Source organism: Caenorhabditis briggsae (genome assembly GCF_000004555.2).
Source record: "Caenorhabditis briggsae complete genome, chrX, whole genome shotgun sequence".
Classification (NCBI taxonomy): Eukaryota; Metazoa; Nematoda; class Chromadorea; order Rhabditida; family Rhabditidae; genus Caenorhabditis; species Caenorhabditis briggsae.
In genome coordinates, this window is record NC_013491.2 from 3691215 (window position 1) to 3704483 (window position 13269).

Genomic DNA, 13269 nt, shown 5'->3' on the forward strand with positions numbered 1-13269 from the left:
AACAAAAGAAAAAAAAAAAGAAAAAAACCACCAGCGGGTCCGAACCCACAGCCTTGTGCCTACTGGCGCACACCACATCCCCAACACCACGCCGCCGATCTTTTCATCAGTTTCGAAAGGTGGTTACATATTCGGTTCTTTCTGAACGGCTTTCGTAGGGAATTCGGTGATGGAATGTGTGGTAAAGCATGAAAATCAACGGATTTCAGTGCTAGAACTTTGGACTGAAATATCTCGGCTGAAAGTGGCGAGCGTGTTCTAAAATTTTCAGGGATGTCTAGATAGGCTATCCTTGACATATCCTGAAAATTTCATCAGAATCCAAACTGACGAGGTGTTGTCGTTCCCTTGTAAGGGTTTTAGTCAGTTTTTGCAGTCCGAATGAAATGACATTGGATAAACTTTTGAAAAAGGTTCAATTTTAAAAAAAACTGCTACAGATAGCAATAATAAAATCTTGTGCTCTAGTTGGTTTTTTTGGATTTTGAATTAATTTTTGGATTTTTAAAGAATTTGAATTTTGAAGAAAATTTTAGGATTTCAATGTTTCCCAAATTCTTCAAAATCCAAAATGTTGTCCAACCTGAAAATTTTTTCAAACATTCAAAGTTGTCTTTAAAATCCGAAATAGAATTTTATGGGTCCCCAGTAAAATTAAAAAAAAACAAGAGCCAAATGCTGTTTCTGTTCGATAAACCCACCCTATACTAGCACATTACAACCCAATTATCTCGGTTCCTGTAACAAGGGAACCTCAACACCTCACAAACCCCGATTTGTTGTGTTATACTCAAATTATAATGAAATTTGATATTTCAATTTGTTTCTCAAGAACAAAAATATTTTTTATTTTTGATTTTTTTTCTCGATTTTTCCAGATTTCTTCGAAAATTGAAAAATTATTTTTTTTTTTTTGAGAAAAAGTTTGAAATATCCAATTCCATTAAATTTTAAGTAGAACACAAAAAGAATCAAGTTCTGGAACCTCCAAGGAGCGAAGAAAATCGTCTTTGAAAACGCTGATTTTGCACTGAAAAGGCGATTTTTAGTACTGAAAATAATCTAACTCGGCTGAAACTGGTGGGAGGATTCAAAAAATTTTTAGGGGTGTCTAGATAGGTGATTTTAACATATCCTGAAATTTTCATCGGAATCTGGGTTTGTGAGGTGTTGAGGTTCCCTTGTAAGAGAAGTCAAACAATATTCAACTGATAAATTATTCATCATAATATCACTAATATTTTAACAGTTGACAAATTTTTGATATCTCTTATGGGAATCGAGATAATTGAGCTCAAAGTGCACGTTTCAGGTGAACTTCTATTTTAAAACATATTACAAATTAGGGCAGATTTATCAAGTTTCCGATCTAGAACAAATCAAACACTACTCACACACAAAAAAGGAACTTACATGCACTTGGTGGCGGTCCAAATGGCGTGAACTGTAGGAGCAGTGGTGTACGCGACACCGCCGGTACAGCCGCGTTCGCTTTCCGTGCCTGGTGAGCGAGAGCGGCGGCCAGAGGATCAACTTGTATCAGCGACTCGCGGACACTCCGAAGCGCCCATGATACAAATACGGTCGACCAAAATGACATGGTTAGAATAATTTCAAAAATTTAAATGAAATCTAGTTTTTAGCGTCCGAATATATTTTCAGGAACCTTTTTGTCTAACTTGAAATGGAAATAAAATCAAAAATGCATTAGATTTTCTTTTCACATGTTCGGAATTTTCCAAAGAGGCAAAAGTTTGATCGGATTTGTCAAAAAGCTTACATCAGGTGGTGGTTGCTTCTTTTTTGTTCGAAACTTGGATATTCCTTTTTTAGATGGCGACTTTATTTTCAGCGGAGCCATGAAAATTCTAAAAATACGGGAATAGGTTGTGGTCAAGAGACAAAAAGAGAGCTCCTACTCGCTAATCAAGTGACTATTATACGCTTGAATAAGTTTTGTGATGTATTGTTTCCCCGCCGCCACCGGGCCTCCCTCACTCTATAAAATTTCGTCTTTTCTGTCCCCTCTTTGTCATTTCCTCTTCCTACTTTTCCCTTTTCATCATTCGGCTGAAATCTATTGGCGCGTAGTGTTGCCAAATGCGTTGTTACTCAACCGACCGGGACCCCCCCCCCAGCACTACTTCTCGTGGCTCCCTTCATCTTTTGTCCTCCTTCAGGACCCACTTATAATGCTACAAGCCACTCAATCATATATTTTTCTTAGTGGGCAAGAGAACGATGGGAAGACAATGATTATTTTCGAGCAGGGCAAGATGATGCTAATTTTAATGAATGGAAGAATTTTTTTTCGCAGAAAATTTTGTAGAAAATTCGGCGGGCAGCGAAATTTTGGGGTCATTTGGGAACGAAGCAATTTAGCGGTACAAAATCCTTAATTTAGGGGTACAAAATACCTCAAAAAATCAAGTTTTATACCCCCGAAATGTTGTCCCCTTCAGTTTATGTAAAAAAAAGTTCATACAACCACCACCTAAGGGACTGCAAGCTGTAAAATCAACAAAAAAATGTTTTGACTATTGATGAATATTCAAATTCACAAATCCGATCTGAGAAAGAATTGAGGCTATTTAAAAAATGAAAAATTAGTCTGAAAATCTGAAATAGCAGGGTATGTGTCTACTCGGACTCAATTGTTCTCGGCTCTTTAAATAATATCAAAAAACTGTATTTTTGGTAATTTTCATGATTTTCAAAATCCTAGAGCTTGGCCGTCAAGTGTCCAATAACTTTGAAATTTTCAGAAGTTTAAAAATTTTCTTAGTTTGAAAATTTTGCATTCACAGAATTTTCGAAAATTTCTAGTTTTCCAATTATTTGCCGATTCTTGAAAAACACTCCTTTTGGCCCGGATTTGTACTGAAAACGCGAAAAACAGGTATCTTTCTAAAATCGGCAAATATCAGAAAAACTAGAAACTCTCAATAAATTCTATTAATGCAAATTTTTTGATCTAGGTCTGCTTTACACCCTCCAGCCTTTTGAAAGTTATTGGAAACATGAAAGCCGACCTCCAGGTTCCTGAAAATTCTGAAAATGACTACTGTAGCTGAGATAAATGGATGCAAAGTTAAGTGCCCTTCTATTAGAGGTTCGACATTTTCATTTTGCACTTTTTGCAAAAATGCTAGTCTTACTCTAACGATGAACGCTAGAATGTCAAAACTGGGGTTGGACAATTTTTAGATCAGTTTTACATATTTCAAAAACCGAAAAATTCAAAATTTACCTTGAAAAATAAGCACATTCAACTTTTTATGAGTCCGCTGTGTAAAGATCAAGTATTCCCGACTTTTTTCAAGAAATATAACTGAAGAAGTGTGAAATAAATGGTCAATGTTTGTGTAGAAAACTCAAAAGGAGAGTTTTTCTTGAAGGCGACGTCCCGCTGTGCTCGTCGGTATTCAGTGGGAGAATAGGTGTGTCGAGGGGAATAGTTGCAGAGAATACGTTCTTCCAATTAAACCTCTCTTGTTGGAAAAAAATAGAGTCTCTTGTAGTTGAAAGGAAGAGATGAAAAGTCCAGATGATAGTAGAATGATGTTCAAGTGAAGAAAAACGGCGGGCAGGCAAGAAGAGCTGCCGAGAAAGGATTAGTTTCAACCAACCGGTTGGTTTTCCACAACCCCGCTAAAGGGCGGCGGTGCTTTGTTTCTTCTGTGCTAGTTGGCTCAGAAATGTATATTTTTATGGGGACCCATAAAATCCTGAAATTGTGGTACTAAAAATCTATCATACCTGGCAATAGTTCATAATCAAAGTTGTAATCGAAATTATAGTCTTTCATGTGAAGAAATACTCGGCGGAAGGGGAAACTGAACACAGGAAAACACCAAAAGTTGGAGGTTGGTGTTGTAGTTTGTTTTAAAAGCTAATTATGTGTACTTCAACGACGCGAGACACCTGTTCGGCTCCTCGAACGAGGTTCCTTTTAGCAGAGAGATAAAACGTTTTGAAAAACGCATTAAAAAAGGAAATGAGAAGATGGATTATGAAGTAGTAAGCAGGCAATTCAATTGGCAGGCGGATGATTTATCGAATTTTTAAAAAGGAAAGAAAATGAGGAGCATTATGAAAGGGTGGAGAAGGAAAGGAACAAAAATTAGGATACAGCACTTTTTTCGAAGAAAAATATCGTTTTACTAATCCAAGCACATGAGATATTCTTGGAATAGCAAAAGATTGGAAAACATCAAGAAGCGGGATTTTGTGTCATGAGCTTTTAAGGTCCCAAGGAACTTTTGACAAATGAACATATTCCGTATTGTTGGAGGATAATGAGTGACCCCAGGTGCAGGTAAAAAATTGTTTCCTATGAAAATAGGCTTTAGATAACTAAGGGAAATATGGAAGAAATGCGGATCTTTGTGCTTTGTAGGAAACCAAAATATTCTAGACATTACTAAATTTTGATAGCGTCAGTTTGAGAATTTTCAGTGCGAAACAAAAATCTCAGAATTTCAAAAAAGTTGAAAAAAGTCAAAACTTTTGAAATAAAAATCAGAAAACAATATTTCAAAACCCTATGATTTACATTTATTTTCGCAGTCTAAAACCTACAGTACCGATCAATAAAAACGTATTTTTCAGTGGATTTTCGCCTATTTTGACCATTTTTAGGAGTCTCGAGCTCCGCTGTTAAGTTTCCGATCACTTTGAAATTTTCAGAGGGTGTAAAACAGACCTAGAAAGGAAAATGTTGTATTCACAGAATTTTTTATAAATTTCTAGTTTTTTTTGGATATTTGCTGATTCTTGAATAAATCTCTTCTCGGCCAATGTTTGTACGGAAAACGTTTAAAAACAGCTCTAAGTAATCAAAATGGCTGAAAATCAACTGAACCATAATAATATTTGAATATCTTATTGACCAGTAGTGTATCCATTTGCCTGTATTATCATGCTTGAAAAAGTTCTCCATATAAAGAAACTAAAAAGGAGGAAAATCACAAAATTGTAAATATGGCTCACCCTGAAATGTTCAAGGAAAACTGGGAATTGAAGCCTTTATATAACATTAATTTGTTTTTTAAACGTGAAAACCGATCAACTTTTGTATTAGCTCAAATATCGAAACAGTTACGTCTGAACCTAACGGGGCGAAATAAATAGGCAGACTTCTAACCATTGGGATCTCAAAATATACTTTTCCTAGTTGAGAACACGTTTTCGTAGAATGAAAATTATTGCGATATAAACACGAATAATAAGCCTTTGTGAGAAAACCAGATACATGATGATTTTTGAAAATTTTAATACTCTTTAAAATTTTCTCGCATTAGCACAATATTTTTATTTGCTAACATTTTCAAAAAAATGAATTGAGGTGAAAACGAAGTTTTAATCAATTTCGCACGGTACAAGAAACCTCCCCTACAACAAAACCCACATTCTTACCTGACCGCAGCACTACACGTTCTGAAACCGTCACCAGCGTCGAATATCTGCGATTGGCGTTTACCGCATTCCGATTGCAAACATTCAGAGGCGCCATTGTGTTGAGCACTTCGCAGACGGATCGCGATGGTCGGCGTAATGGCGGTGGACAGGCGCCACGCGTTGCTGTTGCCATTTTTCGCACAATGTTAGCATCGCTTGCGATAAACACTGACATTCTTCTTTGCCTTCGACGAAAACGGAGTTGAAGAAGTGAAGAATCCTTGGGTCGGGTGAAGAAGCGAACAACGGACAGAGTCACGACAATTGTTTCAAAAAGGGCAACAATTGTATGTGTATGCAACCAGATGATCTGGTCCTGGTCCCAAGGAGAAGAAAAATAAGAAGATGACACACGAATATAATAAGTACAAGAATAGGAATGTTTGAGTTAGACTGCTGGGATGAGATTTCAGGAAGTATCCAATATTTTGTGGTTCCTCCCAATCCGTTTTGTTTGCTTTATTTGGAGTTTGTTGCTTCTGCTTTCAAAAAAAAAGGATGAACATAGTAGGTCCACTCGCACTTCATTCATCTTAAGTGCCCCCCACCCCGATTTTCCCAATTATTCAATTTGTTTCACACTTTTTTTTGTTTAATATTCACTCTTCTTTTGAAAGACGAATTCTTTGGAAAAAAAGAAGTCTGCAAAAAAAGAAGGACCCACTTCCTAATATATTCTTTTTCCTTTTCCTCATTTTTCTTAGCACTGGGTCACAGAAGAGAACGTCGGAGGGAGGGATTAGAGTGGGACAAACAAAATAAACACTGACCTTGGTTGAGGAGGAGCAATAGTTCCAAAGTGTCCTCCTGTGACAGTGGATAGTATCGCTTGTGGGAACGGTTACTGTGCTTTTTGGTGTTGGATGACATGTTTGCTTTCTGGAAAATGTCGATATTATAAGATTCTTGAATTTTCTGAGAAATTTCAATGACTAAAAAGTATTAAAAATGCTAAAAGAATTCTTAGCGAATTTTGGAAATCCCTAAAATTTTTCAAAATACCAAAAAATAAAAATTTTAATTTTAAAAAGTGCCTAAATTCATATAAAAATGCTTAAAACTAGAAATCAAAAATTTTAAAAATTTCTAAAAGTTTAAAAAATTGTTTTGAAAAAATTAGGTTGAAAAATTTTGGAATGCCTAAAAGTATGTAAAATTTGTAAAAGAAGTTAAAAACTTCCAAAAGTATAAAAATTAGAAAAATCAAAAAGTAATTGAAGTCTTGGAAAGCTTGAAAATTTTTTACGTTCTTCACATCTCCTAATAAAACGATACTCATATGAGGTCAATTATCTTGGTTGTTATAAGAGGTATCAAAAATCTGTCAACTGATAAAATATTTGTCGTGGTATCACTCAAATTTTGTCAGTTTACCAAATTTTGTTATCTGTCAAAGTAACCGAGATAATTTAAGCTCAAAGTCCTCGTATGAGATAACCTTGAATTGCAAGAGAACTGGTACATTCAGACCTCTATAAGAAAAATTCGGAAAATACAACTGGATTCTTTTTTTCAAAAGTTCAAGCATGATTTTATTTTGAAACGCAGTAATTTTGGATCACCAAAACTTCAAATTTAGTTGATTTGTATCTACTTACGGTATTTCCTCTAATAGAAGTCCAAACTATACGTGAACTTGGAGCTCAATGATCTCTGTTGCTATAAGAGATATCGAAAATCTGTCAACGGATAAAATGTTTATCATCATATCACCAGTATTTTATCAGTTGAAAAATTGCTGATATTTTTCATAGAAACCGAAATAATATAGCTCAAACTGAGTGTATTGGTCGGGCTTCCATCGGAGTCAAATAAAATTATTTAGAGCAACGTTCAAGTATAAGAAAGCATTGAAATACAAGAAAAACTGTAAATTTGGATTTTTGAAAAATAAGTTAAAAATACAAAAAATTTTCTGTTTAAAAATCTAAGACTAATTCGTTTTTGGAACTTTGAAATCTCGAATTTAATTTTATTAATGTTAAACCTAAAAAAAACAAAGCCAATTTTAAGCAAACTCAAAAATAACAAAACCAAAAAAATACAATTTCTACAAAACCAATGTGTTAGAGAATCAACCACAACGACGAGAATACAACTCACATCAAGATTGGGGTTAATTCTAAAACACCTACTCTATCCTGAAATACCTCTTCCTGACTGATAGATGATGTCAATGGGAGCATAGAATAGGCACGAGGCCTGTTGCTGCTGCTTGGCGGACGTCCCGATGTCCGGAATAGACCCTGAAAAAGAATTAATTCGAATTTTGTTCGAAATTTCGGCCAAAAAACACTGATAACAAAATGCTCCTGAACTAAAGATGAACATATGTTAGAGTTCAACTATTAGAAAAAAGAACACAAAAAAAAAGAAAAAGAGGTCAAAACTTTGCTCTATATCTTTTGAAAACGCTTATCATTTCGTTTTTCTTTTTTTTCTCCACTTTTCACTCATTTCTCCCTCCCATTTTACGTTCTGAAGAGAACGACGGAATGATGGACTAGGTGGGGGCGCGTGCGCGTTTTTGTTGCTGTCAAATTAACAACTGGTGAAAAGGAAGACGAAAGTTGAGAAATGTTTCAAATGTTTCCTTCCGACTAGTCAAAAGAAAATGTGTTAAGACATCCAGATTGATTTATTAGCTTTGTCATTTGTTCACCTTCCGAGAGCAGCCCACCGGACTCTTTTTACGAACCAATCATCATCATTATTGCGGTGGTTTTAATGGATACGTGGGGAAATGGAGGAAACGAAACAGGATGAGTGATTTTTTAAGTTTTTGATATCAAAATGGATCCGGGGGTTGATTGGTCTTAGAAAATTTTTAAAAGGTTGGTTACCGTAAACAATAAGTATGCTCCCCAAATCGTCAATTTTGATCTGCTATATCTTATTTTCTGTGAGAGATATCACAAAAAAGTCAACTGACAAAATGTATATCATAAAATTGCTCACATTTTATTAGTTGACCACTTTATGATATCTTTCCCAGAAAAAACCGAAATAAATTGGCTCGAAGTAAAAAGATACCGTATTTTCTCAAGGAGGGCCACACCCAAATTGTCAATTTCGAGCTCAATTATCTTAATTTCCGTAGGAGGTATAGAAAAATGGTCAACTGATAATATGTTGATATTGTTATGGTAAACAATATGTCAGTAGACAAGTTTTTGCTATTTTCCACAGTAATGAGATAATTGAGCTCAAAGTTTAAAGCTTGGGTAGACTTCTACATATTAGAGCAAATACAGTCAAGTCATTGTATTAGAGTGTTTAAATTCGATTTTTTAAAGATTATAATAGTTTAATTATCCCAAAAAAATTCCTAAAAAAAGAAATTAAACCCAAGATAGATTCTATAAAAACAAAAATGGAACGAAGATATACATTTCAAAATTCCAGAAAAAGCAAAAAAGAAAATGTATAATGTTTCGAACGCTTCAAAAATTGAAATGACGCATTCTAGAGGATTAGAGAAAATAAATATATCCAAATGTGTTTTTTTGTTGATATTCAGAAGGACAATGTAAAAAAAAGAGAAGAGATAAAAGCACAAAGAATTTCTTTCTGGTAAAGTGGAGCAAAAAAGAGTGAAAAGTTTGAAGTGTTCATTTTTGCATGCTAAGCTTGACAAAAAATGATCTTAACGCGATGGACCCGACCTCTTGGCCTTTAAAACCAAGGATTAGGAAGGGAAAATGTTTCTTTTTTTTCGAGAAAAGTGAGATTCCTGAACTTTACAAAAATCAATTGAGTTGAAAAAACAACTCCTTCCTGCAACTATAGACAGACTAAAAGGGCAAATCGAGATTTTGGAAATCGTGCTGTTGGTCTCAGTTGGAATAAGAAAACAACATGTATGAATATGTAATTAAATTATGGAAAAGAGCTCGGAAATGTGTTTCTTTTGGAAGAGACAGAGATTGGAAACAAAACGAAGAACCCATAACATTAAGTTGGACCCCCCCGCGCCACCACAAAACCACCTCCGCATGACACTAAACATTTCTTTGTTTTCTTGGCATCCAGCCAACACCAACACTTACCGATCCAAAAAAGCCACCACCACTACCACCGCCGGTACTTCCCCCACCTGAAAGCGGTGGAGCCAATCCCAACTGAACTTCTGTGTGTACATTCTGAGCATAGTGCTGGACCACTAATGGTTGCATTATTAATGCTTGATGTTGTCCGGCAGATGATTGCAGCCGTCGGGGATGGCCCTCCTTTTGAAGGTCCTTGGTGACCTGGAAAAATGATTTTTCGGGGGAGGGGTTTTTTTCAGAAAATAATCTTTTTTTTTTTTCAAATCTATCCCTTTTCAATTTTTTTCATTACGTGTCACAAATTATTCTATCTTGCATTGCGCTCTTTTCTTTCTTTTTCTTCCCCCACCACTCGCTGCCACCGGCGAGAGAAAGAGGAGCGGCGGCCCCAGGGTAGTATGTCTATGGCAAACACACTACTCTTCTCCAGCTGGCCGCGTGGCGCAATGGATAACGCGTCTGCCTACGGAGCAGAAGATTGTAGGTTCGAATCCTGCCGTGGTCGAAATCTTTTTTTGGTTTCTTTGATTTAATAATAAAGGATTTTATGGTTTTTGCAGTCAAGTTGACCTAATTCTATCAGTTTTGCTGGTAAAAAACCTCAAAAAAAGTAACTGAAAAATTGTTCATAGATTAAATTTTTTATTCAAACTTACAGTATCGTTAGAGATATACAAAAATAAAGTTTTCAGTTAATTTTCGGTCACTTAGACCATTTTCAGGAGTCTGGAGCTTGGCTGTCGAGTGTTCCATCACTTTAAAAACTTCAGAGGGTGTAAAACAGACCTAGATTTAAAAAATTGCATTCAAAAAACTTTATGAAAATTTCTAGTTTTTCAGCCATTTGCCGATTTTGTAACGACACATTTTTTCAAGTTTTTAGTGAAAAAACAGACCAAAGAAGAAATTGACGAATAGCTGAAAAACTGGTAATTTTCAAAAAAAAAATCTGTGAATGCAAAGTAATCAATCTAAGTCTGTTTCAAAGTTTGAAATAATCCGCAACTTGAAAATCAAACTCCAAGCTCTTGCAAACAGTCAAAATAGCCATAAGTCGACTGAAAATACTGATATTACATTTTTTTGGCCCGTGCAAAAAAAGCTCCTGTACCTACGAGAGAAAGTTTAAAAATTAAGGTTAAAAAACTTTTGTTCTGTGAAACTCCAAAGCCTAATTGTATTCGTAATTGTTGTTGTTGATCTAACTTTATAGATTTTTACAGCTTTTTTGTTTTTTCACGGCTTAGAACTAGGAAAAAAATCTGGAGAATAAATTGCAAACTACAATTTTTGTACTACAAACTTAACATGAATGACCTAATGGAAGCTCACCTTATACGTGTACTTTGAGCTTAATTATCTCTGTTCCCTCAAAAGGATATCAAAAATTTGTCAACAGATAAAATGCTTCTCGTAAGATTATCAACATTTTGTCAGCTGAAAATTTTTCGTTACCTTTCAAAGGGACAGAGATAACTGAGCTCAAAGTTTAAATAGGGTGGGCTTGCGATAGAACATTTACAGTAGGCTGGGAAAATTCATTTTAAAAAACCAACCTGCGGAAAAACCATCGTTCACCACTGCTTAGCAATTCTTTGTGCACCTAAAAATCAAGAACAGTGTACAAAATGAAGTGGGCAAATTTCGAGAAAATGTAAAACTTTCAAATTAAATGAAACTAAAAGTAAGTTTCAAACGGGAAAGACCACCCCTCTCTCTTGTGGGGTGTGAGAAATTGAAAACTTACAAAAAAGCGTGCAAAAGAAAGTGAGCATTTTACGCACAGCAGAAAAAGGAACATTGCAGAAAATGGCAAAAAAAATGGGGAAGAAAAATGGAAGATAAATGAAATATTCTGAGAAAAGGGTCCAAAAAGTGTCTTTGCTCTGTAGCAAAACTTCCAGAAAGTGGAACACAAAACCCAAAAGGCCATTGCTCTTAAAATGAGGAATAAGAACGACATCCCATCTATTTCAAAAAAAAAAAACAAAAGAACGACATCCCAGAAAAAAGCCCAGACGACGTTGTGAAGAAATTGCAGTGTGTATTATTCGGGCCAAAGAGGTCACCAAGTTTTTCGGAGCGTGTATAATGCACAAAACATTTCTGTATCATCTTGGGTGTCTGTTTGTCGGGTATAGTGGAGAGGAGCACAATTTTTTTTCCTCCGCTCTCGGAGATTCCACAAACTCCGCTGGCGACGACACCAGCTTGATTAGAAAAAGGAGTGGCGGGGAGCAGAATAAAAAGGGGCGTGGAGATGTGTGATGGCAGTGGCAAGAAAAAAAACGGGTCAAATGTTCGGGTACTAAACAACAACAATGGGTTTTTTGACACTATCACAAACATCAACCATGTTTATGCGTGGCGGATCAGATGTGGTAAAATTTTCTGAAAAAAAGAAGATTCTGGAAGAATTCCAGAAAATCGAGAGTAGGGGATTTTGTGAGGCGTAGAAGATTGAAGAAAAGGGGTTTCCACTTATTGTTCGAAAATCTGATGATAGTATTAAACGTAAATTTGTGATATTGAAAAATAATTACAATAATACATTTCCAATAATATCAAGTTTCAACTAATTTAATTTCATTAAAATAAGATTTTGTTTTTTCTACAACTCATGAAAGTTGAATGTGCTTATTTTTAAGGTAAATTTTGGTTTTCTAAATTCAAAGTTTTCAAAAAATGGACCGATTGCCAACAATTGAAATCTTAAAAACTGTCCAAACTCATTTTCCATATTCAAACATTTATATTTAGTATTAGAGTATTTTTTGAAAAAATTCATAATAAATAGGTCCAACTTCTAATGGTAAGGCGGATGATTTTTCTGAAATTCATCTTAGTTACAGTACCGGGCAACAAAATTTTAAAAATGTATTTTTCAATTGAGTTTTGGCCGTTTTGACAATTTTTTAGAGACTGGAGCGACTGTCAAGTTTCCGATCACTTTGAAAACTTTGGAGGGCATAAAAAAGACCTAGGTTGAAAACTTTGCATTTAATGAATTTTTCAAAACTTCCCGTTTTTTTCACATTTTTAGTAGGAAAATTGGCCAATAGAGGTGTATTCCAAAAAAGTAAATAGCGGAAAAGCTAGGAGTTCCTTAAAAATTCGGTGTGCCAAATTTCTGGTTTAGGTCTGTTTTACACCCTCTAAAGTTTTTAATGTGATTGGAAACTTGATTCTAAAGCTTCAGGCTTCTAAAGATGATAAAAATGATCGAAAACAAACAGAAAAAACGTTTTTGTACATTCTATCAACCAGTACTGTGTGTCAGCAAGTCTAACTTTTTTAGAATATACAGTAATGTCGCTTGATTTCCCTAAAATCCAACACTTTGGAATTCACAACAAGTGCATTGAAACAAAACTAAACTTTCTAAAAATGCAACATTTGCATGAGAAGAGCAAAAAAGAAGCAACAGAAAAAAAGACACACCTTATCAAGATGCTCCCCCTTTTTGGCAGAAATGTTGAATGGGCTCTTGGGAGTGAGAGGTCACTCAACACATTCTAACAGATGAACCTAGTACGCAACATTTTCCGAAAATCCTTCAAGGTTCCCAGGAAAATGCTAAAGTTCAAAGTTAGGGCGGAAGCGGATGCAAAAAGAAGTCGATGAGACGAGCAAAAAGGGTTTGAAAGAAAAATAAGCATAAGAAGCAAAAGAGGGAGAAGTCACAGAAGTTGAGTAAATGTCAAAAGGAGTTATTTGCATCTGGGGGGGGGGGGGCGATCCTCGAAATGTTGCTTCTTTT

At 35.3% G+C, this 13269-nt stretch overlaps 2 protein-coding genes and 1 non-coding gene across 3 annotated transcripts; 1 reads left to right on the top strand and 2 right to left on the bottom strand.

Annotated features, from left to right (window-relative positions):
* Window positions 1–1325: 1325 nt before the first annotated feature.
* Window positions 1326–1600, bottom strand: CBG01983 (the record flags this gene model as incomplete). The annotated part of the gene is made up of 2 exons (XM_045239006.1): window positions 1326–1369; window positions 1414–1600. The coding sequence occupies 2 exons, from the start codon at window positions 1598–1600 to the stop codon at window positions 1326–1328; spliced, it is 231 nt and encodes a 76-aa protein (XP_045091992.1).
* Window positions 1601–4163: 2563 nt separating this feature from the next.
* Window positions 4164–11442, bottom strand: CBG27485 (the record flags this gene model as incomplete). Its single annotated transcript, XM_045239007.1, has 5 exons — window positions 4164–4333; window positions 5419–5776; window positions 7611–7706; window positions 9510–9710; window positions 11257–11442. The coding sequence occupies 5 exons, from the start codon at window positions 11440–11442 to the stop codon at window positions 4164–4166; spliced, it is 1011 nt and encodes a 336-aa protein (XP_045098053.1).
* Window positions 9942–10014, top strand: CBG28746. Its single transcript has one exon. It is a non-coding gene (tRNA).
* Window positions 11443–13269: the final 1827 nt, after the last annotated feature.